Here is a 22342-nt window from a genome sequence, read left to right on the forward strand (position 1 = left end):
TGAAGTGGAGCCGTACTTACAGACCTGGTATATAGCAGTCAATGGATTTGATTAGCAACTTCAGGTGGTGCTCAGCCTGCAGCATAGTCACTGTTCAGAAGAATCCAAGTAAAGGAAGAAAGGCGGCATCTCACCATGAGGTTTTTCAGCTTTATTCAAAGCAGGTGGATTACAGCATGTGGGGGAGAGGAGAGTGCGGGAGCGGCAAGCGGACTAGTCAAAACGCTTGTTACAGCACAAAACGGCCGTCGTCCGCCTGCCGCTCCCGCACTCTCCTCTCCCCCACATGCTGTAATCCACATGCTTTGAATAAAGCTGAAAAACTTAATGGTGAGATGCTACCTTTCTTCCTTTACTTGGATTCTTCTGAACAGTATATGCAGATGTTATCATTCATTTTAAAGCTGACTGTGATGATATTGATGCTGCTGAAAAGTCTTGTGTAAAGACCACAAAGTGTGAATATTAAGTATAAAGGTCCACTTACACAGACAGACCAATGGCACGATATGACTGACAATCGGTAAATTTTTTTACCAGCGGTCTTTTAAATGCCTGTTTACACAGGCAGACCAAAGTTGAAGATTCGCACTGAACGATCTCCCAGTGAGCAAGGGCCGCCATAGTTATCAGCAGTCTTTGAGTTCTGTTTCCGCCGTACGATGTACCACGGAGAAAGATCAGCTTTTGTGCTTCACAAAAGGTCATTTTAACCTATGGATAAGCGTTTTTTGCTCGTTCATCGGGTAATCAACAGCCTGTTTACACTGCAAGATGATTGGGAATCCAGTGTTTTTAACAGTATTAGAAATCAGTGTGCAAATTGCATGATTTTAAAGATATGGAAAATTTTAAAAAAATAACAATTTTAAAATTTTATTTAAATATTTGATTTAAACAGATCATTTTTTTTTAATGACGCCTTCCCTATAAAGTAGTGATACAGTTGTAATAAGTGATATTTCAGTGCCACCTGTGATATATACTGCAACTAGATGCTGATCCGTATTATGGCGGTGTGTACGCCAGTAATTTCTGTAAATCATCCCGCTGTGCAGAGGATTTGGCGGTGATGTTCTTGTTTTGCTTTGCGCTAGTAGCCGTGAGTAAGGTTGTCCAGACCTCTCGGGGCATCTGCCGCCATCAACCTCGTGCAGCTGCTGAGAGATTTACAGACATGACAGCACACCGGTCCCCTGCACCGGTGTGAAAAAGCTTGTACCCTCTGCTTTTTTTTTTGAGCAGACTTGGAAAATGTTGGGCAGCGGGATACGCCTTGCCCTCCTGCTTTGGGGACTGCAGCTGCGGGATTAAAGTTGTCTATTCTGGAAGTGTACATGGGCAAGCAGTGTATGTACCGTGCCAGCGCTATAAAGAGGGCAGCCTGTACCAGGCTGGTAAGAACCAGGACTCTTGTACCCAAACTGTCTGGCTTATTGTTCAGCCTGCTACAGGCTTCCTTGCGTCTCGGGAGACTTTATAAAAGCCTTATGTATTACTGGAAAAAGGCCAGTCATTTGTAGAAAGTTCACCTGCGGGGCAGACTATTAATATAACTGTCAAAGCATATAGCGCTTAACTCTCCAGCTTTCTTTGTCATAGTCTCTTAAAAGTATCGGAGCCTTGGAATTCCTTATACTACAGTTTTATACATTGAACTTTTAGAAATTATTCTGGAAGTGTTCACAGAAGGTTGTTGTTTCTCTAATTTATCATCTAAGGTTTAAATGGGATTCCGGTAAGATTAAAAGTTTATAGAATGTTGGTTAGCCGGATATCGGGGCTGCTATAAAGTGCAATTCACATTACAGTGTAATAATAAGCTCTTTAGCATATTCTTAATTTTTTTTTTTAAACTTATTCATGAATTTTTTAGCTAGAAAACATTTTTGCAGGTTTGTCTCATTTAACCTTTTGTTAAAATTGTCTCTCCAGGAAAGGAGATAAACTCTAGCGTCACCTATTGGAAGTAGCAATCCTAAAAGTGAAAAGCGGCCTTTTAACAAGCCTTTTCATATGACCTAGGATATATGCCAGATCAGAATCCCAATTTGCAGACACGGTGTTTCGGGGTGATTGCCCCTCGTCAGTGCAAAGTGTGGGTGTCTGATCTAATCCTTTTGGCTTCGGATCACAACACATAAATATCTGCAGATTGAGTTCACCGTCATATCCGTTGGTGAGCTCATCCTTTCTATAACTTATCTCTCTTCTGCCGAACAATCTTCTCTGCTGATTTATGACCAGCTGAAAGTTGACGTTGGTCATAAATCAGTTTAGAAGATTGGTAGCTTGTATGATGGGTAGGGCTCATTCATAAGTTCATGTTTTTTCTTCTTTGAAACTGAAATAGCTGTTGCAAAAACCCAAATTGTTATAAAGAAAAAAGGTTAACATTAATAGGGGTGCCCAAACGTTTTCATATGACTGTACGTGAAGGTAATGCAATCTAGTAGAGATGGGCAAATAGTATCTGTTCACCTTTGGATAATTCGTAACGAATCCCAAAGTACTATTCTGGTATTCGTCACAAATAATGAACTAACGCAAGTCCATTGGGGAACCCAAGCATTTTTATGGGATATTTTGAAGAACAACGCTCGGGTTTGCTATTACCATTTCATTCCAGTGCATAGATTGCAGTTAGCGATAAATGGAGAAATGAACGTTATCGAGGTACACCCGCTCCGTTCCGATCACCTGGCCGGGGCGCAGCACTGAGCAGGCACAGCACTGAGCAGGCACAGCAGGTCTTCCAATCATGCCCGATGTTCACTTGATTAACATTATCCTTAGCCTGTGATTGTGCTCGGTGTCACTACAATCAATCAAGTGAACACTTGGCAATATTGGAAGAATCACTTTGAGTATTCTGAGCGGCAGGTTCCCTATAAATGAGATCCGGGAACGTATAAGACGGGGAAGGGCCGTGACTTTTTTCTTGCCTGGCTCAGCTATACACTTATCTCACTCTACACTTATTGGCAGAGATTTATCACACTGAGCGGTCAAGGAGAAGCCTGTGCTTCATCTTACTTCCATACACTGGCTACATTTCATCTGCAAAAATGACCCAGTATAAGAAAAATGTCTTATTCTGTATCAGGCACACTAGGTAAAATAACTGGAGTGTGAAAAGCTTCATTGACTTGCATCTGGGGGAGGACATATTAGGACATATTATTTGTATGACCTGTACAGCTGCACAGGGGCCCAATAGACATGGGGGGTCCACCTTGTTGCACAGGGGCACTGCTTGTATGGGTTAGTGTAGTGAACATTTTTACCACAGAAAGCAAATGGACCAGAAAACTGAGATGATTTGGTGTTTTTGTAGACAAACCTGTGTAGGTGGACACTGGGAATAGTAATGTCATGAATCTCACTATGAAGACCCCAAAGATAAGATGCTCTGGACTTTATACTAACTATGCAGTAACACAGATCTTTCAGAGTGGATGCAGGTCTTACACTACATTCTGTCCCTGCAGTATTCCAATTATTGACATGTGAAGAGGGTTTCTCCTTGGTTCGCCCTGTCTGCTCCTTGGTTTGCCCTGTCTGCTCCTTGGTTTGCCCTGTCTGCTCCTTGGTTTGCCCTGTCTGCTCCTTGGTTTGCCCTGTCTGCTCCTTGGTTCGCCCTGTCTGCTCCTTGGTTCGCCCTGTCTGCTCCTTGGTTCGCCCTGTCTGCTCCTTGGTTCGCCCTGTCTGCTCCTTGGTTCGCCCTGTCTGCTCCTTGGTTCGCCCTGTCTGCTCCTTGGTTCGCCCTGTCTGCTCCTTGGTTCGCCCTGTCTGCTCCTTGGTTCGCCCTGTCTGCTCCTTGGTTCGCCCTGTCTGCTCCTTGGTTCGCCCTGTCTGCTCCTTGGTTCGCCCTGTCTGCTCCTTGGTTCGCCCTGTCTGCTCCTTGGTTCGCCCTGTCTGCTCCTTGGTTCGCCCTGTCTGCTCCTTGGTTCGCCCTGTCTGCTCCTTGGTTCGCCCTGTCTGCTCCTTGGTTCGCCCTGTCTGCTCCTTGGTTCGCCCTGTCTGCTCCTTGGTTCGCCCTGTCTGCTCCTTGGTTCGCCCTGTCTGCTCCTTGGTTTGCCCTGTCTGCTCCTTGGTTCGCCCTGTCTGCTCCTTGGTTTGCCCTGTCTGCTCCTTGGTTTGCCCTGTCTGCTCCTTGGTTTGCCCTGTCTGCTCCTTGGTTTGCCCTGTCTGCTCCTTGGTTCGCCGCTATCTGCTCCTTGGTTCGCCGCTATCTGCTCCTTGGTTCGCCGCTATCTGCTCCTTGGTTCGCCGCTATCTGCTCCTTGGTTCGCCTCTATCTGCTCCTTGGTTCGCCGCTATCTGCTCCTTGGTTCGCCGCTATCTGCTCCTTGGTTCGCCGCTATCTGCTCCTTGGTTCGCCGCTATCTGCTCCTTGGTTCGCCGCTATCTGCTCCTTGGTTCGCCGCTATCTGCTCCTTGGTTCGCCGCTATCTGCTCCTTGGTTCGCCGCTATCTGCTCCTTGGTTCGCCGCTATCTGCTCCTTGGTTCGCCGCTATCTGCTCCTTGGTTTGCCCGCTATCGGCTCCTTGGTTTGCCCGCTATCGGCTCCTTGGTTACCCCCTATCAGCTCCTCGTTCCTTTATCTCCTGCTGGTGCTGCCATCATCTCGCTCGTCCGACAACTGCACCATCACATTTTTTGCAGAGGAACTTTTAGCTCTTTGAAATGTCTTCCTCGTCCTACATCTGTGCGTTAATTTCCTTCATCCAGCATGTGGTGGAATATGGCTGCCCGATCACAGCGATTTGCCTTTTATTGTGGCTTACTTTATTTTACTTACCACATGCTGCAATTCTTAATAATAATTAGCTCTAAATTGGATCCATAAATGAGCAGGGTCCTCCGTGCCTGAAATCTGCAGGTCTTGTGTGTCTTCGAGCCCCTGGCTGGTGCTGTATAAGTCTGCAACCCTGTGAGTGACCTTAAAATGTAGAACTATTCAGTGCGGTAACATGGGGGTGACACATGGAAACTGGGACATCTGCACACTGACACCAGGAGCCGTGCACGTCAGCAATGGGGGAAACAGCCGAGATGGAAAATGCATGTATCCGTCCTAACCCTGTGGGCTGCTACGGCGGGACGTGAGGACAGAAAAAGGGTCTGCCTCACCTTCTAAGTGAACGTCCAGGAGCATAAATTCTCCATTTAGTGTTTACATAAAAAAAATCCAGCTCCGCTAGTGGTAAATTTACATCTGAACTGTCCAGAAATAAACATCCACGGACGCAAAGCAGAACCACATTAAGAGAAGTGACACTTGGAGTAAACCATTGGCTTACCATATATAGGAACCTTCTCTATCGGAACATGACTAATCTCTTTTTTTGGTTCCTTGCAAGTACATTCCTGTTCTCAATCAGCTCGAGAGGCCGCGCTCGCCGTCTGAGAAGCGAGAAAACTTACAGCACTAATTGCTAATTAGATAAAACCTGGCACAAAGGCGCTTTTTTTTTTTTTTTTAAGTTTCTATCAAAACAGACAAATACTGTACATTTCCTGTTTAGACTTTCCGATGAAAGGTTAACAATGGCCGAGGTTTTATTTTTTTTGCCCTTTTTTAATTTCTCTCGTGTGGCTTCCGATATTTTTTTTTCTTCTTTTTTTTTTCTTTTTTAATGGTTGTCATCTTCTTAAAGAGGACCTGCCAACTTTCCTGACGTCCATTTTAATAAGTACTTTTGTTCCCCAGAAAATAATGCATCAGTATTGACCTATTCCTCTGCTACTCCTCCTGGAAACTTACGAATAAACGACAAGTGAACATTTAATATGGTTACTTTCATCCGCTGCTGGGCAGTAGTCACCAGATTTGGCGACTATAAGCTGCGGCCACCATCACTGAGCTCTAATATACAGCACTCCAGAATACTGTATATAAGAGCCCAGGCCGCTGTGTACAATGTAAAAATAACTTTTATAATGCTCACCTAAGGGCCGGTCCGATGGGTGTCGCTGCTCTTCGGTCTGGCGTCTCCTCTATGCGGTGATATCTGTCCTCCTTCTTCTGAGGCCCGTGTGTATCACTCATTTTAAGCCATCCACACTGGCCAGCATTGAGGTCCTGCGCTGCCACACTTTGATCTGGCCTGCTTAGGGCAGATCAAAGTACTGTAGTGTGCATGCATGGGCAGTCTTTAAAGGGAACCTGTCAGGTCCAATATGCACCCAGAACCACAAGCAGTTCTGGGTGTATATTGCTAATCCATGCCTAACCGTCCCTGTATACACTAGCATAGATAAAGAGATCTTTAGAAATAGTATTTCTAATTTTTTTTATAATATGCTAATGAGCGAGGGGACTAGTCCCAAGGGTGTTGCTTCCCTTGCTAGTCGGCCCCATTAGCACGTCCGTACGCCCCTGTGGGTGTGCTAACATTCTAATGAATGTGCAGCGTCACAGGATGATCTCACTCACCTCTTTACTGCCATCGCCACCCGATGCTGGATTTCGGCTCAGTGCGTATGACACCGGAGTTTGTCATGCGCACTGTGCAGCTGGGTGTACGTGTCACGGCTTCAAACTGGAATAGTGCGCATGATCCCAAACTCCGGAGTGATGCGCACTGAGCTGAAATCCAGCATCGAGTGGCGATGGCAGCGGACAGGTGAGTGAGATCATCCTCTGACGCTGCACATTCATTAGCATGATAGCACACCCACAGGGACCTACTAGCATGGAGCTAATGGAGGAGACTAGCAAGGGAAGCAACGCCCTTGGGACTAGTCCCCGCTCTCATTAGCATACGATAAAAGATCTTTAGGCTATGTGTGCACGTTGCGTACTAGCCCTGCAGAAATTTCTGCAGCGATCTGAAGAGCACATGTGCGCTTCAAATCGCTGCAGAAAATGTCCGTAGAAAAAAAAAAAATCCGATTCCATGCGCTCTGCCTGCAGCTCCTGCCATAGACAGAGCAGGAGCTGCCGGCAAAGCGCACGGAAGAAGTGACATGTCACTTCTTGAACGCAGCGCTTCGGGCAGCAGCCGAAGCGCTGCGCTCTAAGACGCCACGTGCGCACGGCCCCTCCACAATCTCCATAGATTGTGCAGGGGACGCAGGACGCATGCAGTTACGCTGCGCTACAAAGCGCAGCGTAACTGCATGTATTTACGCAACGTGCGCACATAGCCTTAGAAATACTTTTTCTAATGATCCCTTTATCTCTGTTACTGTATATGTAGACGCATCATCCACACTGGGATGGGTAGAAGGAGAACAGAAATCACAGCAATACGGAGGTGCCAGACCGGAGAGCAGCGACACCCATCGGTCCGCCCTGCCCTCTAGGGGAGTATACCAAAAGGTATTTTTTACTTTATACAACCCGGTGTAGGCTGTTATATACAGTATTCTGGAATGCTGTACATAAGAGCTCACTGGTGGTGGTTGCAGCTTCTAGTCGCCAAATCTGGTGCCAGATTCCCTTTAATCAATTCAGAACCCAGTATGACATAAATTGGGGCCCTGAATTGATTAAACTGGGGTTGGCCTGTAGTGGAGAAGCCTTTTTAATGGGTAAAATGGTAATTGGGCTGTAAAACCAGGCATCTTGGCAATTTACTTGTTATAGAAAACATTGTCAAGAAAGGTGGAGATTATTTCCTGCTCTTTGCTTAGGTTACCAGCCACTGCTGAAGACTTCCAGAGGTGGCCAAAAATATGCAGTGGTTAACACTTACAGGCTCTAAAGGAAAGATTGTAATCTGCTTTTTGCTGGGTCGATGGAGTGCCCGGTTAGCCATTTTCAGTGCCACATCAATGCTGTACAGGCAAAGTTACCTCTGTTCGCAGCATCGGAGGGCTCACAGTCCAGTTAGTGGTTTTGATGCTGGTCCACATGATGAAGAGCCCACTGTGTACTGGAAAGCAGGGTGCCCGGTTCGTATGCAGCTTTGCTCTCCCATAAGTGAGGATGAGTGCTATTCTTTAGCCTTACTATTTTCAAAAGTTGATGGCCACCCAAGCAAAACTGTAGGAATACGTCTGTTTGTTTCCAGGAGGAATAATGGAGGGAAAAATGCATTTTAATTTAATTCGGGATACAAATATTTACTAAAACAGATCAGGAGAGATGACAGGTCCTCATTAAAGGGAATCTGTCAGCAGGCGTTTGCTACCTTATCTGAGAACAGCATAATGTAGGCAAGGAGATTCTGAATCCAATGATGTATCACTTAGTGCCAGAACGGCTGCAGCCAGTAATCTATCAGAATTTTTAGATTTAGTCATGTAGCAGAGCTGAGAGAGCTGCCCCCGCCCACACCAGGCTCTCTATAGAGATTGTAAAGGGCAGGAAGATGTAGGAGACCATATCCTTTATTTTACATAAGCCTCATCTACAGCTTGTCTGTTGGGTGCAGGACTCCACACACCATATGATGGCTCAGTCTGGGGTCTCTTGTGGGGTTTAGGCAGACATATTGGGGCTCAATAAGTTATAGGTTCAGTCAAACTACATACAGTGTAACACTACAGATGCCCCCATCAGTTACAGCACCATGTAATACATAAGCTGTAGTAATGCAATATACTTTGTATTTGTTTATAACTATTTTTTTTTCTTTCCCATTATCTGATTATTTCCATGATCGTTTCTCGGACAGTTCACAAGGTTCCTCTGTGATTCTCCACTGGAGGTAAGGATTTTATCATTTCTTACAGGAGATTGTCCTGTGTGTGGATTTCATTGTCATACTTGTGCATAATGCAGTGGGTATATGATGAGGGTGTTTGTGGGAGAGGCTGCACCTTTGTTGCTGATTTCCATGGTTTTGCAGCAATTCACATTATATCACTCACGTTCTTTACCATCCTGTGTGAAGATACCCCCTTTTTTTTTTTTTTCTTTTTTTTAATTACCCAAATTGAGAGTCACATTCACTGCAAATTGTCTGAGACTTTTAATTCCATTAAGAATTTATTAAAAGTTTTTCAAGTTCTACTAATGACGTCCCAGCCGTTCATCTCGTGCTCTCACCTTCACCGCTTAGAAGAGCGCCACAAGTACGATGAAACTCCTTCCCCCCCCCCCCCCCAGCTCAGGCATTCACGGAGACTGGGTCCCGCCTCGGTGATGTCAGGTCAACTTCCAGTTCTGGAACTTGACGTGACATCACCGGACATCAAAGGTCACTGTAGCCCGGGTCACGTGATGGACTGAGTGGACAAGCGATAGCGCCGCTCATAGGCAGAATTGGAAAGAGAAGGCATATAGATAAAGCCTTCTTTCCCTGCTTTCAATTGATGTAGCCACTATGCGTTGTAGTGGACAACCTTCTTAAGGCTTTGTGCACACAGTGCATTTTTGATGCGTTTTTTGGGGGGTTTTTTTTTTGAGAAATCTCCATGCCTATCCTAAAGTTATCAAAGTCTGAGATTTCTGAAGTGCTGTGCACACGTTCCTTTTTTTTCCTTACAGATTTCATGCTGATTTTGGTGCAGAAAAAAAATCTGCATCATGTCGATTGTTGGGGCCTTTTTTCTTGCATATTTTAGCCTTTCCAGCCAATGACATCACAAAAAAAAAAGCATGGATAATAAATACACCAAAACCGCACGTGTTTCTTTTGGTGCATTTTTCTGCCAGGTGATGCAGAAAGTTTCTGCACCAAATCTGCAACGTGTACACATACCCTAAAGTTCTTGACCCGGAAAACCTGAACTTGGCCCCCAGTGGAGGTACCATTGCTGCCAATAGAGTCTGTGTCTACTACAAATCACATATATTAGAAAACCCGGCACACAATTGAAGAAAAGGAGAATATCCAATCAAGTTGCTTTTAATATGCTGGTATTTTATTCGTGAAAAAATTCAATGCAGTCAATGTGTGGCAAAACAAGCAGGGTGAGGTCCAACGTTTCGGCTCATATGTGAGCCTTCACCAGGGACATAAGATGCCGTTTAATATTATAGTATTAAGGAAGAGTCCTGCACACACAGTATATGTGAAACGTAATGTAGGATGGGGGCACAGCACAAAGCTATAGAAAATCTGTGGTTCGAAATGTAGTCAGGATAAGGGTTTATACGGGCAGTGTTAGGGATATAATGTGTATTATGTAGGGGCTCACATCAAAAGGATGCAATAAAAGGTGATTGCAACAATATGACGATGGGATACGTCAAGAAAGAGAAGCCTGTGGACTGTACTTGATGACCATATAGTAGGGGAGTCACCCCATGTGTTTGGCAAGGCTAATCAAGAGACGGTATACAGACCACAAAATGCTAGGTGACCATGTAATAGGGGAAACACCCCATGAGATAACCAGGCTAATCAGGAAGCGGTATAAAGACCGGGGTAATCCGGGATGCCTATTGCAGCATGTGACCAGATAGAAGGAGCCCCTATTACATGGTCACCTTATTCTCCTTTTCTTCAATTGTGTGCCGGGTTTTCTAATATATTGGAACTGCTTTTTCTCCCGAGCACCGATCCTCTTTGTAGTAGAGCGCAGCTTATCTCTTTCTTGGTACTACAAATCACAGACATTTTCTATGTTATGTTATTTATTTTCATTACCCCCCTTTTTTTCCTATGGCTTTAGAGATTTGAGTATATCAAGTTTTAGCAATGGTTACCAAACACCATGAATCCTGCAGCAGCGTTGGTGAAAAGACCACAAGAAGGACTAGAGAGTGGCATATAGTGGCCACCTAGTGAAAGAATTCCTGTGGAAAGAATGTTCTAGGCTGCCCCCATTATTTTTTACATAATAAACTGTTGTCATCCACAGGATATGTCATGAAAATCTGATACATAGGGGTCCTACCGTCCCACCTCTGATACTTGTTGCTAACATACCGTATCGTTTTATAAGACGCACCGAACTATAATCCACACCCTAGGTTTAAAGATAAAAAAGATGTAAAAAAAATAGGGGGCAGGGGTCCGTCATATTCTCCGGTGGTGTCTTACCGGAGGGGGGCTGTAGTGGTGGTGGAGCGGGGTCACTGGCGGCAAGGCATTGGTAGAGTGGGGTGATGCTGCTGGGATGGGGGCTGTGCTGGCTGTGACGAGCAGGGCAGTGTGGAGTGTGTCCCAGATGCTCTGTCGGCGTTGAGGGCTTCTAAGAAATGGCGCCCGGAGTCTGCGCGTGTGCAGTTTGAGCTGTTAACTCAATGAGAAGCCGAGATCTCATCTGCGCACGTGCCACCTCCAGGTGCCATTTTCCTTAAGTCTGCTGCTGGGAGATCAATGGGCCGGAGGCAGCTAGTACGCAGATGAGATCTTGAGTTGAGAGCTCTATTTGCACATGCCCGACTCCTGCGCCATTATTTAAAGCCTGCGCGGCTGACAGAGCATCTGGGACACCCACTATACTGCCCTGCTCCACAGTAGCCACCAGCACAGCCCCCACCGCAGCCAGCTCAGCGCCCATTCTCCATCTCCCAGTAAGCTACATTCGGATTTTAAGACACAACCCTCATTTTTCTTCCCAAATTTTTGGGAGAAAAAGTGCGTCTTATAATCCAAAAAAAAAGCCCCCATAGATATGAATGGAAAGAGCTGTATAACTTGCCACATCCTCACTTGTTCCTTGCCTAGATGCTTTGCATAACCCCTGTTCTTGACATTAGTTGAGGGTCTTGGAGTTGTGGCTTGCACCTGTCAGTCACTTATTCGATAAATATTTCATGAGTGACCCAGAGGTCCGAGTCCCGACTCCAATACGCTCTACGATCAAAGCAGTTTTGCCCCACAGATCTATAACGAGATTACCAATGAGTTTGGAATAGGGGGCTCTCATGCCGCCTTTCATTTTGTAGGACTCCCATTTTTTTGGGGGGGGGGATGGGGAATGTCAATGTCATGCGGAAATTCTTGAGTTGTGCCAACCACTTGTACTCAAATTGTATAAACTACCTGGCGCCTGCAATGATTTGCTGTCATTACACTCCTAATCTGACTTTGTCGGAGTTCCGGAATATGTCCGATTATTCCGAGTCCTCTCCTCTGCTTAGATTTTCGGTTACTGCTCATTAGTGTGAACAGGAAAAACATTTTAGCACTTAATCAATTCTGAGCAGGACTGTTCCCCCTCCGTCACATCGTGGCCCTGGTAAGATGTCTTGAAGTTCCCTCCCTCCATCCTGCTTTCTTTATCTCTAGATCTACAGAGCATAACTGGCCTGGACTCATTAAATCTTTTACAAATTTTGTTTCCATAACTTTTTCCACTCCCGCCGTTCATACTCCTGTGATCTAAATTTGGATTCTTGAGCCGCAGGTCCTAGTATTTCACACTAATTGTGATTTGCTGGAGCTTGTGCTCCAAGATTAATAGTTTGCTTTAATATATTATTATTAATCCCTAAACCCAAACTTTATGCAGTTCTCATTAATCATGAAAATTAGACTGGAACAGGAAATCCGCAAGGTTAAATAAAGCTTCAGCAATCCCAAGTCGATTGCCTCCACAGGAAGGCCCATTCCACAAAGCATGTGGATATATCTGCTGTAGACCTGCTGTGGCTTGTCGCACATGGCTGCGCTTTTTTTACCCAGCTTGCTAATTTCAATTTAGGGGTCCAGTAGTCATTTTGTGTCCGGCCTTCTGCAGGTTCCTCCTCTCTCCACCAATACACTGCTCTCATTGTGGGGGCATGAATGTAGACGCCTTACTTCTGACTGATATTTACAGAAGTGTTTCCATGAAGCATATCCATCTGCAAAGGAATCTGTTTGGCTAAGATGCCCAGAGCGGCAACTGTTGCAGGGGAAGTCTATTTGTCAGTGAATGGTTATTGAAAATTCAAGCAAATACAGAGGCTTTGGCACTGGTGAGCAAAAGGATAACAATGTTTTGAACTTTTAACTTTCAGTCTCCATATCTCACCATCCGCTACAGCTTTGAGCATGAGACTACCTTCATTTTATAGACAATCATCTTGGCTATCTGATACATATATTTGACTTGAAACTATTTAGCATATTATAATTATTATTATTATTTATTATTATAGCGCCATTTATTCCATGGCGCTTTACAAGTGAGAGAGGGTATACGTACAACAATCATTAACAGTACAAAACAGACTGGTATAGGAGGAGAGAGGACCCTGCCCGCGAGGGCTCACAGTCTACAGGGAATGGGTCATGGTACAATAGGTGAGGACAGAGCTGGTTGCGCAGTGGTCTACTGGACTGCATATGATTAGTTATGCAGATTCTTGTCATGTCATTCCATTGTTACTGTTTTGCTCCTGGTGTTCGAAAATTCTTTTTCTTCCTGTATACTACAACTGTTCTCACATTCCCAATAGCTCAGCGTTTTACTAGGTTGAGTCCCAAACAAAAGGTCGCTGGTTCGAATCGAGGAGCACTCAAGAAAAGAGAAACTGCATCGTCCAGCTCATCAATAGTGGTCTCTTGGCCAAGAAAATTGCCAAACTACATCATGAGTCCCATGACCGTTGGAAAAATATGAAAATAAGTCTGTACATACATTCAATAGAGGTGTCCGTCCAGGAGTCAACAAATCGGTGCATCACAAGGTCTGTCCATTCTAGCATAACACTGCAGTGGATGTGTCTCGTATGCTTCATAATAGTGAGATCAGACATCCATGCAAGAACTGTGCGATGCACATTACACAAATCTATAATGGTGGCCTGAAAAAAGGAGTAGAAGCCTCAGCTTCAATATCATCATAAGAAGCATTGGCTAGAGTTTGCAAAAAAGTACAAAAAGTGGACAGTAGAAGATCGAAAATGGGTGATTTGGTGCGATGATACAAAAGTCAGTAAACTAGGCTCTGATGGGTGCCAATAGTTCTGGGAGAAACAAGGGAAAAAGAGGCTACCAGATTGAGAAATTGAGGAAACTGTCAAGTTCGGTGGAGTAAGCCTGATGATATGGGGTGTTTTTCCACCAAAAGTGTTGGATACGTGACCTGGATCGATGGAGGTCTTGATGCTGAGCTATATATGAGTATCCTACAAGACGAGTTACTTCGTACACACGAGTATTATGGGTATGAAAAGGACAATCTAGTGTTCCAGCAGGACGATGACCAGAAAAATACGTCAAGATTGGAGAAGAAATAACTCAGACAATGAAGTAGAGGTGCTGGATTGTCCCCACAGTCCCCAGACCTAAAACCCAATAGAACGCTTGTGGGTAGAGTTGAAGAAAACGCTGTATACATACTCAAGTGAGCTGACCAGTATGCACAAACATTGGCAACGCATAGAATAGCCCTGGAAAATCAGATTTTGGTCGAGACATGCTTGAATCTGACAAAGTAAGTAACAACTTTTTTTTTTTCTTCTTTTCAGAAGCAGAACAGTAATAATGCAGTTACCCTATTTTTTGGACTATAAGAGGGAAAATGGAGGAGGCATCTTATTGTCTAAATGTAGGGCTGCGGGGAATGAGGGTGCTGCAGTGGAGCGGGTCATCGGGGGCACGAGCAAGCTGCAGCAGCACCTGCCGTGACCACGTGGGCCCGCTCATTACATATGCCCCCCCATCCTCCCTCCCATCTCTCAGCGCTGAAGTCGGCGCTGATAGGTGGGCGGGGTGATGGGCGGAGGGTGCGCGCATAGTAAACAGCCGGCCGTGATCACCCCTGGCAACTACAGCCTGGAGTGATCATGTGTGGCTGTATTCACTGCTCCCCACACATCATCATCAGCGCGGGGTGCAGTGAATCAGTACACTCACCATTCCCCTGCAGCACCGCGATCTCCTCCTGTCTGCCGGCCGCGCTGTCATCGCTGTGCGCACGTATCCACACAGCCGCGCCAGCACAGACAGGATCACATCGCGATGCTGGAGGGATCGTGGCCGGCTCCACACAGCGCTGCCGGCACAGACGGAGGAGGAGCGACGCTGCTTGGAGCGAGGAAAGGTGAGTATAAATGTTTGGGGTTTTTTTCTGTGTGTGCTACAGGATGCAGGACATATAGCAGGATGGGGGTATAAGAGCAGGATGGGGGTATATAAGCAGGATAATGGCATATAGCAGGATGGCGGTACAGTATATGAGCAGGATGATGGCATATGAGCAGGATGATGGCATATCAGCAGGATGATGGCATATGAGCAGGATGATGGCATATGAGCAGGATGATGGCATATGAGCAGGATGATGGCATATGAGCAGGATGATGGCATATGAGCAGGATGATGGCATATGAGCAGGATGATGGCATATGAGCAGGATGATGGCATATGAGCAGGATGATGGCGTATAGCAGGATGGGGGTATATAGCAGGATGATGGCGTGTATAGCAGGATGAGGGTATATAGCAGGATGGGAGCACATAGCAGGATGGGAGCACATACCAGCATGGGGGTATATAGCAGGATGCGGCCATATGCCAGGATGGGGTATATAGCATGATGCGGCCATATACCAGGATGAGGCATATAGCAGTAGGGGAGTACATACCAGGATGGCAGTATATAGCAAGATGGGGTTATACCAGGACGAGGGATGGATGTGTATATATATAATTATATATATATATATATATATAAATAATATATATATAAAAAATATATATATATATTATATAATATATATATATATAATATATATAATATATATATATATGTTTTATTTAATATATATATATATATATATATATATATATATATATATATATATATATATATATATATATATATATAAATAAAATATTATAATATATATATATATATATATATATATATATATATATATATATATATATATATATATATATATATATATATATATATATATATATATATTATAATATTTTATTTAACACACAAATACAAGGCTGGGGGATCATTTACCAGGATGGGGTACCTTAGTAGAGAATTTGGGAACATAACCCCCATAATAGTGTCGGCAGCAGATCCTCGCCCCATAACAGTGTGTCATGACCACATTTTTTGCTGAAAATTTTATTTTCCTATTTTCCTTCTCTAAAACCAGAGTGCGTCTTATGGTCCGGTGCGTCTTCTAGTCCGAAAAATACGGTATGTGACAAGAATCTGCACAACTAATCCTATGCTAAATAGTTGCAAGTCAAATCAATTGTCTATAAAATGAAGGTAGTCTCACACTCAAAGCTGTAGTGGATGGTGAGATATGGAGCCTGAAAGTCAAAAGTTCAAAACACTCTTATCCTTTTGCTCGTCAGTGTATATATCAGGGGGTGCACTGTTTCTGTAATATGAAGAAAGCCATTTTTTTAATTTTTTTTTTTCCTTTACTCTTTTGACCCCTTCATAAATATGAAGGAAAAACGGTGATAAAATCCAACAGTTTATGCAAATCTGTGAAATGTTCGGTTTGGTCTGTGTTCATATAGAGTAGCAAGTATCCCCATTTGTGAATCCAGCCGCTCTGATGAGGTTACATCGGTGGCTTGTCCATATTTCTGCTGTCTGTTGGCTTTTGTGTCACTTTGCACAGCTGTAGGAGAGCCTATGGCAACATAAGAAACCTAATACATGTTTTAAAATGGCAAATTCTCCTAATCCCCTCCACGTGCTGGCCCCTTTCATTTCCCGGCAAAGTACGTTTCATGCTGTTTCACAATCGGTGGCCGTAAATTACATCAGAGTGTCTTAACTGTAGATTTCTAGAAAGCCTCCCGTCCCGCTGTCTTACTAGGCTCCCCCTCCGCTACCGGTCTATTATGGACTTAGATTTCTCCTGATTGCCCCTGGAAATGTCGAAACAGCAAAGAAATGTATAGCAGAGAGACCTAAATAGGACAAAATCTGGAGATTTCTCATCCTAAGCTTATCACAGTAGAGGCTGGAAGGCCGAATGCGACATTTGGATGGCAAAGAATTAAAGACCCCAGCAACTTTAGCTTTGGAAGTTTAGAAGGGAAGAGGGGCGAGGGATGCACAGATTAAAAACAATCCCATCCTGTTCTTTCTGCGTCTGCTCTAAATGTACCAAATGCTTTAATGACAGTTTACATTCCTCTGGATGATCCTGGCATAAGGCATGGGGAGGGGTACCGTGTCATGTATCATGTGATTCATTCGGTAGGAATTTATAGCAATTGAGTGACCAGCAAAGACGGAGTTGGTGGAACATCAGGGCACGGCTTTTGTAGTCTGGATGTTTTTTTTAATATTCTGCTGTAAATCCTATATATATGGTCTGAGCAATGGACAGTTTGGTTCTTCTGCTATCAATAGCTAGCATCGAAGAACATATTTTTGTGTCGAACATGGATGCCTATTGATTTCAATGGATATCGTGAATTCTTTTATTGTGTTGTTGCAAGGGAATTGAACAGTGAACAGTGCTCTCGTTAGTTACTTGATCAGTCACCCTATTATAAAGTTTCCGAAATTTTAAATGGTCTTTGGGATCAATCTCTAGCCATGTCGACTTGACGAATGATTGATCTTCAGGAAGATCGAGCTTGTGCAAGTTGATATAGGTCAATCTGGTCTTCCGCGGGTTGCTGGTCTTCCTCTTCGCCTTGTTCCTTCCATTCTTCCGATCATGATGTCCTTCTTCTTCTCCAGTGATTGCTTTCTTCGTATGATGTGTCCAAAATGGGCAAGTCATAGCTTTGTGATCCTTGCTTCGAGTGACAGGTCTGCCTTGATTTGTTCCAAAATTGGTTTGTTTCTTCTTCCGCATCCATATGTTAACACAGAAAAGATCAGACTATGTACGAGCCTTGTATCCTTGCCTTGGAAACCGGCCACCACTGATAAACTAAAGGGGTGGTCGATAACTTAGATAGCAAACAATAAGGCCCCTTTCACATTGCGTTTTTACTTACATTCAATGGTCCCGTCGGGGCATCCGTCCGAACCTCCTCTCCCTCCCCCCTGCAAAACGTGTTTCGGAAGCATGCGCCGATGAGGCCATTGACTATAATTGAGCAGACTCCGTTAGCGTGTGCTCTGTCTTCCCTCATTTTTGCACATATACGTTTTCTGTACGCGGACACCCATACGTAGTAGACTATGTTCATGTGTCCACCTGCAGAAAACATATATATGCAAAACAGAGCACACGCTAACAGAGTCTGCTCCATTATAGTCAAAGGGCCCGTCGGCGCATGCTTCCGAAACACGTTTTGCGGGGGGGAGGGGAGGTATTAAGATTGTGAACTCCATTGGGGACACTGAGAAATTACATTGTATGTTACTTGCTAAGGAATACAGTCATGTCTGAAAGTGTTTCTCTAAGAAAAGTATTGCAATTACACTTTTATTTTTCTTTGTGTATTGGAACAACACAAAAAAAGAGGGAAAAAGGCAAATTGGACATAATTTCACACAAAACTCCAAAAATTGGCTGGACAAAATTGTTGGCACCCTCAGCATATTACTTGGTTGCACACCCTTTGGAATAAATAACTCCAATCAGTCGCTTCCTATAACCATCTACCGCTTCTTACACTGCTCAACTGGAATTTCGGACCACTCTTCTCTTGCAGACTGCTCCAGGTTTCTTATTTGAAGGGCGTCTTCTCCCAACAGCAATTTTAAAATCTCTCTACAGGTGATCAGTGGGATTTAGATCCGGACTCATTGCTGCCAGTTCAGAAACTCTTCACCGCTTTGTTTCTATCCATTCCTGGGGGCGTTTTTTTTATTTATATTTAGGGTCATTGTCCTGCTGGAAGACCCATGACCTAGTGCGGAAACCCAGCTTTCTGACTCTGGGCACTATATTGCGACCCCTAAACCTTTGGTAATCTTCAGCTTTCATGATGGCTTGCATACAGTCAAGGCACCCATTGCCAGAGGCAACAAAACAACCATATTTGACTGTAGGTCTTGTGTTCTTTCTTTGTAGGCCTAGGTCTGTTTTCGGTAAACAGAATGATGTGCTTTACCAAAAAGCTCTATCTTGGTCTCCTCTGTCCACAAGACACTTTCCCAGAAAGATTTTGGCTTCCTCATGTACATTTTTACAAACTAGCTTTTTTATGTCTCTGTCGGCAGTGGGGTCCCAACAGCCTCCTGGGTCTCCTGCCATAGTGTTTCATTTCATTCAAATGTAGACAGTCCGCGCTGATACTGATGCACCCTGAGACTTCAGGACAGCTTGGATTTCTTTGGAACTCTATCGGGGCTGCTTATCCAACATATGGACTATCCTGCATTGCAACCTTTCATTAATTTTTCTCTGCTGTCCACAGCCAAGGCGATAAGCTACAGTATCATGGGTTGTAACCTTCTTGATTATTATGCGCACTGTGGAAAGGCGATAAGCTACAGTGACATCGGTTGTAACCTTATTGATTATTTTGCGCACTGTGGACAAAGGAACATCAAGAACTATGGAGATGGACTTGAGAACCAAAATTGTTGAAATATATCAACCATCCGAAGTCCTCAGTCTGTTCTGTTCTCCATGCTTCGTGTGGCAGACACTGGCACACAGTGCAAAGATAAAGTCAGCTTCTTCCCTTTTTATCAGGTTTCAGGTGTGATTTTCATATTGCCCACTCATGTTATTTGGTACAGGTGAGTTTGAGTGAGGGTCACCTAGTTGAAACAAAGTTGTTCACTCACAAGTTTGGAAAGGTGACAAGAATTTTGTCTGGCACATTTTGGGGGTTTTGTGTGAACTTATATCCAACTTGTATTTTTTTTCTCTTGTCTGTTGTTCCAATACAATAATTACCGCAATAATTTTCTTGTAGAAATACTTCATTTTCTGAACAATTTCAATGGTGCCAACGTTTTCTGCCATGACTGTATGTCACAGAAATAATTAGATAAAAATGTCACTAAAATCTTAAAATAATTTCTCCACAGCCAGAGACTCGGCCAGATGGCGTCTCGTGTGGTTATGGCTCCTTTCACCAGCAGTATTGGCTTGATGGCAAGATCATAGCAGTGGGTGTCATTGACATCCTTCCATACTGTGTCTCCTCTGTGTATCTGTACTATGACCCTGATTACTCCTTCTTGTCACTTGGTGTATACTCTGCCTTAAGGTAAGTTAACGGAGGGCGGAGAGATTTCTCAAAGCTCCTTAGTTTATATATTTGAGTACACCCCTCACATTTTTGTACAGATTTTCTTCTATCTTTTCATGGGACAACACTGAAGATCTGACCCTGATACAATGTGCAGTAGTCAGTGTACAGCTTATAGAACAGTGTAACTTTGGTGCTCTCTAAATAACTCAGCCATTAATGTCTAAACTGCTGGTAACAAAAGTGAGTACACCCCTAAGTGGGACTGGCAAAATTGTGCCCAAAGTGTCAATATTTTGTGCGGCCACCATTATTTTCAAGCACTGCCTTAAAGGGAAGGTGGCGCGGTTTTTTATTTTTGTATTAAAAATAGTGATTATGTTATCAAGTATTTCTAATACAAAATGAAAATCGCAGCTTATTTAGTTTTTATGTAATTCTTATTTTACTGGAGGCACTGGGGGCTGCCATGCTGGATTTGCCTTGTGTGTAACGACAGTAACTCCTTCCTTTATGGCAGCCCCTGTGCATAGACTCTGATAGTCGGGCTCCAACCCCTTGCCATACGTTACAGTGGGCGTCTGCTGTGACGTGGACGCGCCCCCTGGGCTGTCCAGAACACAAGAGGGAGGAGTTCAGCGCCATTATTGTGGAGCTCACAGCGTGTGCGGTTTGCTCCACTTTACCCCTGTCAACCGCCAGGATGTGTGAGTACGGGCCGCCTCCCCTCCCCTCCTTACTGTCTCCGATGACATCCCATCCTTCCGTTCTCCCCAGCCCCTGCTCTGCCCCAGCTACTGCCGCCGCCGTTACAGTCTCCAATGACACCCCCCTCCCTCTGTTCTCCCAAGTCCCCGCTCTGCCCGCTGCCGCAGCTCCCCCAGCTCTGCCCGCCGCCGCCGCTGCTGCTGCTGCTGTGTGTGTGTGTGTGTGTGTGTGTGTGTGTGCGCGCGCGCGATTGTCCAGTTATGTGCGATATCGTGAGTGTGTGAGAGTGTATGCGATCGGATGTGTGAAATGTCGGCCGGACGCAGGGGAGGATGGCAAGCAGCACAGCTGCCTGGAGCGCCCACCGGAGGTCACAGGGAGGAATGATGTGAAAGGTGTGTGTGTGTGTGTGTGTGTGTGTGGCACAAGGTCCCCATCAGGGGTGATTGTATGTGTGTGGCACAAGGTCCCCATCAGGGGTGATTGTATGTGTGTGGCACAAGGTCCCCATCAGGGGTGATTGTGTGTGTGTGTGTGTGTGTGTGTGTGTGTGTGTGTGTGTGTGTGCACGCGCGCGCCACTGCATGTGAGTACCTGTGTGTGTACCGGTGATACTGTCTGCTGAGCTGTGTATCTAATCCTATCCTGTGTGATACTGTCTGCTGAGCCGTGTATCTAATCCTGTCCTGGGTGATGTTGTCTGCTGAGCCGTGTATCTAATCCTCTCCTGTGTGATACTGTCTGCTGAGCTGTGTATCTAATCCTTTCCTGTGTGATACTGTCTGCTGAGCTGAGTATCTAATCCTATCCTGTGTGATACTGTCTGCTGAGCTGTGATTCTAATCCTGTCCTGGGTTATGCTGTCTGCTGAGCCGTGTAGCTAATCCTCTCCTGTGTGATACTGTCTGCTGAGCTGTGTATCTAATCCTATCGTGTGTGATACTGTCTGCTGAGCTGTGTATCTAATCCTATCCTGTGTGATACTGTCTGCTGAGCTGTGTATCTAATCCTGTCCTGGGTGATACTGTCTGCTGAGCTGTGTATCTAATCCTGTCCTGGGTGATACTGTCTGCTGAGCTGTGTATCTAATCCTATCCTGTGTGATGCTGTCTGCTGAGCCGTGTATCTAATCCTGTCCTGGGTGATGCTGTCTGCTGAGCCGTGTATCTAATCCTTTCCTGTGTGATACTGTGTGCTGAGCTGTGTATCTAATCCTCTCCTGTGTGATAGTCTGCTGAGCCGTGTATCTAATCCTGTCCTGGGTGATGCTGTCTGCTGAGCTGTGTATCTAATCCTATCCTCTGTGATACTGTCTGCTGAGCCGTGTATCTAATCGTGTCCTGGGTGATGCTGTCTGCTGAGCTGTGTATCTAATCCTCTCCTGTGTGATACAGTCTGCTGAGCCGTGTATCTAATCCTATCCTCTGTGATACTGTCTGCTGAGCCGTGTATCTAATCGTGTCCTGGGTGATGCTGTCTGCTGAGCTGTGTATCTAATCCTCTCCTGTGTGATACTGTCTGCTGAGCCGTGTATCTAATCCTATCCTCTGTGATACTGTCTGCTGAGCCGTGTATCTAATCCTGTCCTGTGTGATACTGTCTGCTGAGCCGTGTATTTAATCCTCTCCTGGGTGATGCTGTCTGCTGAGCCGTGTATCTAATCCTCTCCTGTGTGATACTGTCTGCTGAG

The 22342-nt window shown here is 44.8% G+C and overlaps 1 protein-coding gene across 4 annotated transcripts in view; it reads left to right on the top strand.

Annotated features, from left to right (window-relative positions):
* Positions 1-22342, top strand: part of ATE1 (arginyltransferase 1) — a 188355-nt gene that overhangs the window by 126770 nt on the left and 39243 nt on the right. For all 4 annotated transcript variants that reach the window (XM_075348636.1, XM_075348637.1, XM_075348638.1 and 1 more), the window contains exons 8-9: positions 8632-8664; positions 19781-19962. In XM_075348636.1, the coding sequence (XP_075204751.1) occupies positions 8632-8664; positions 19781-19962 (215 nt within the window). The remainder of the gene's footprint in view (positions 1-8631; positions 8665-19780; positions 19963-22342) is intronic.

This window comes from Anomaloglossus baeobatrachus, chromosome 5 (assembly GCF_048569485.1).
Source record: "Anomaloglossus baeobatrachus isolate aAnoBae1 chromosome 5, aAnoBae1.hap1, whole genome shotgun sequence".
Taxonomy (NCBI): domain Eukaryota; kingdom Metazoa; phylum Chordata; class Amphibia; order Anura; family Aromobatidae; genus Anomaloglossus; species Anomaloglossus baeobatrachus.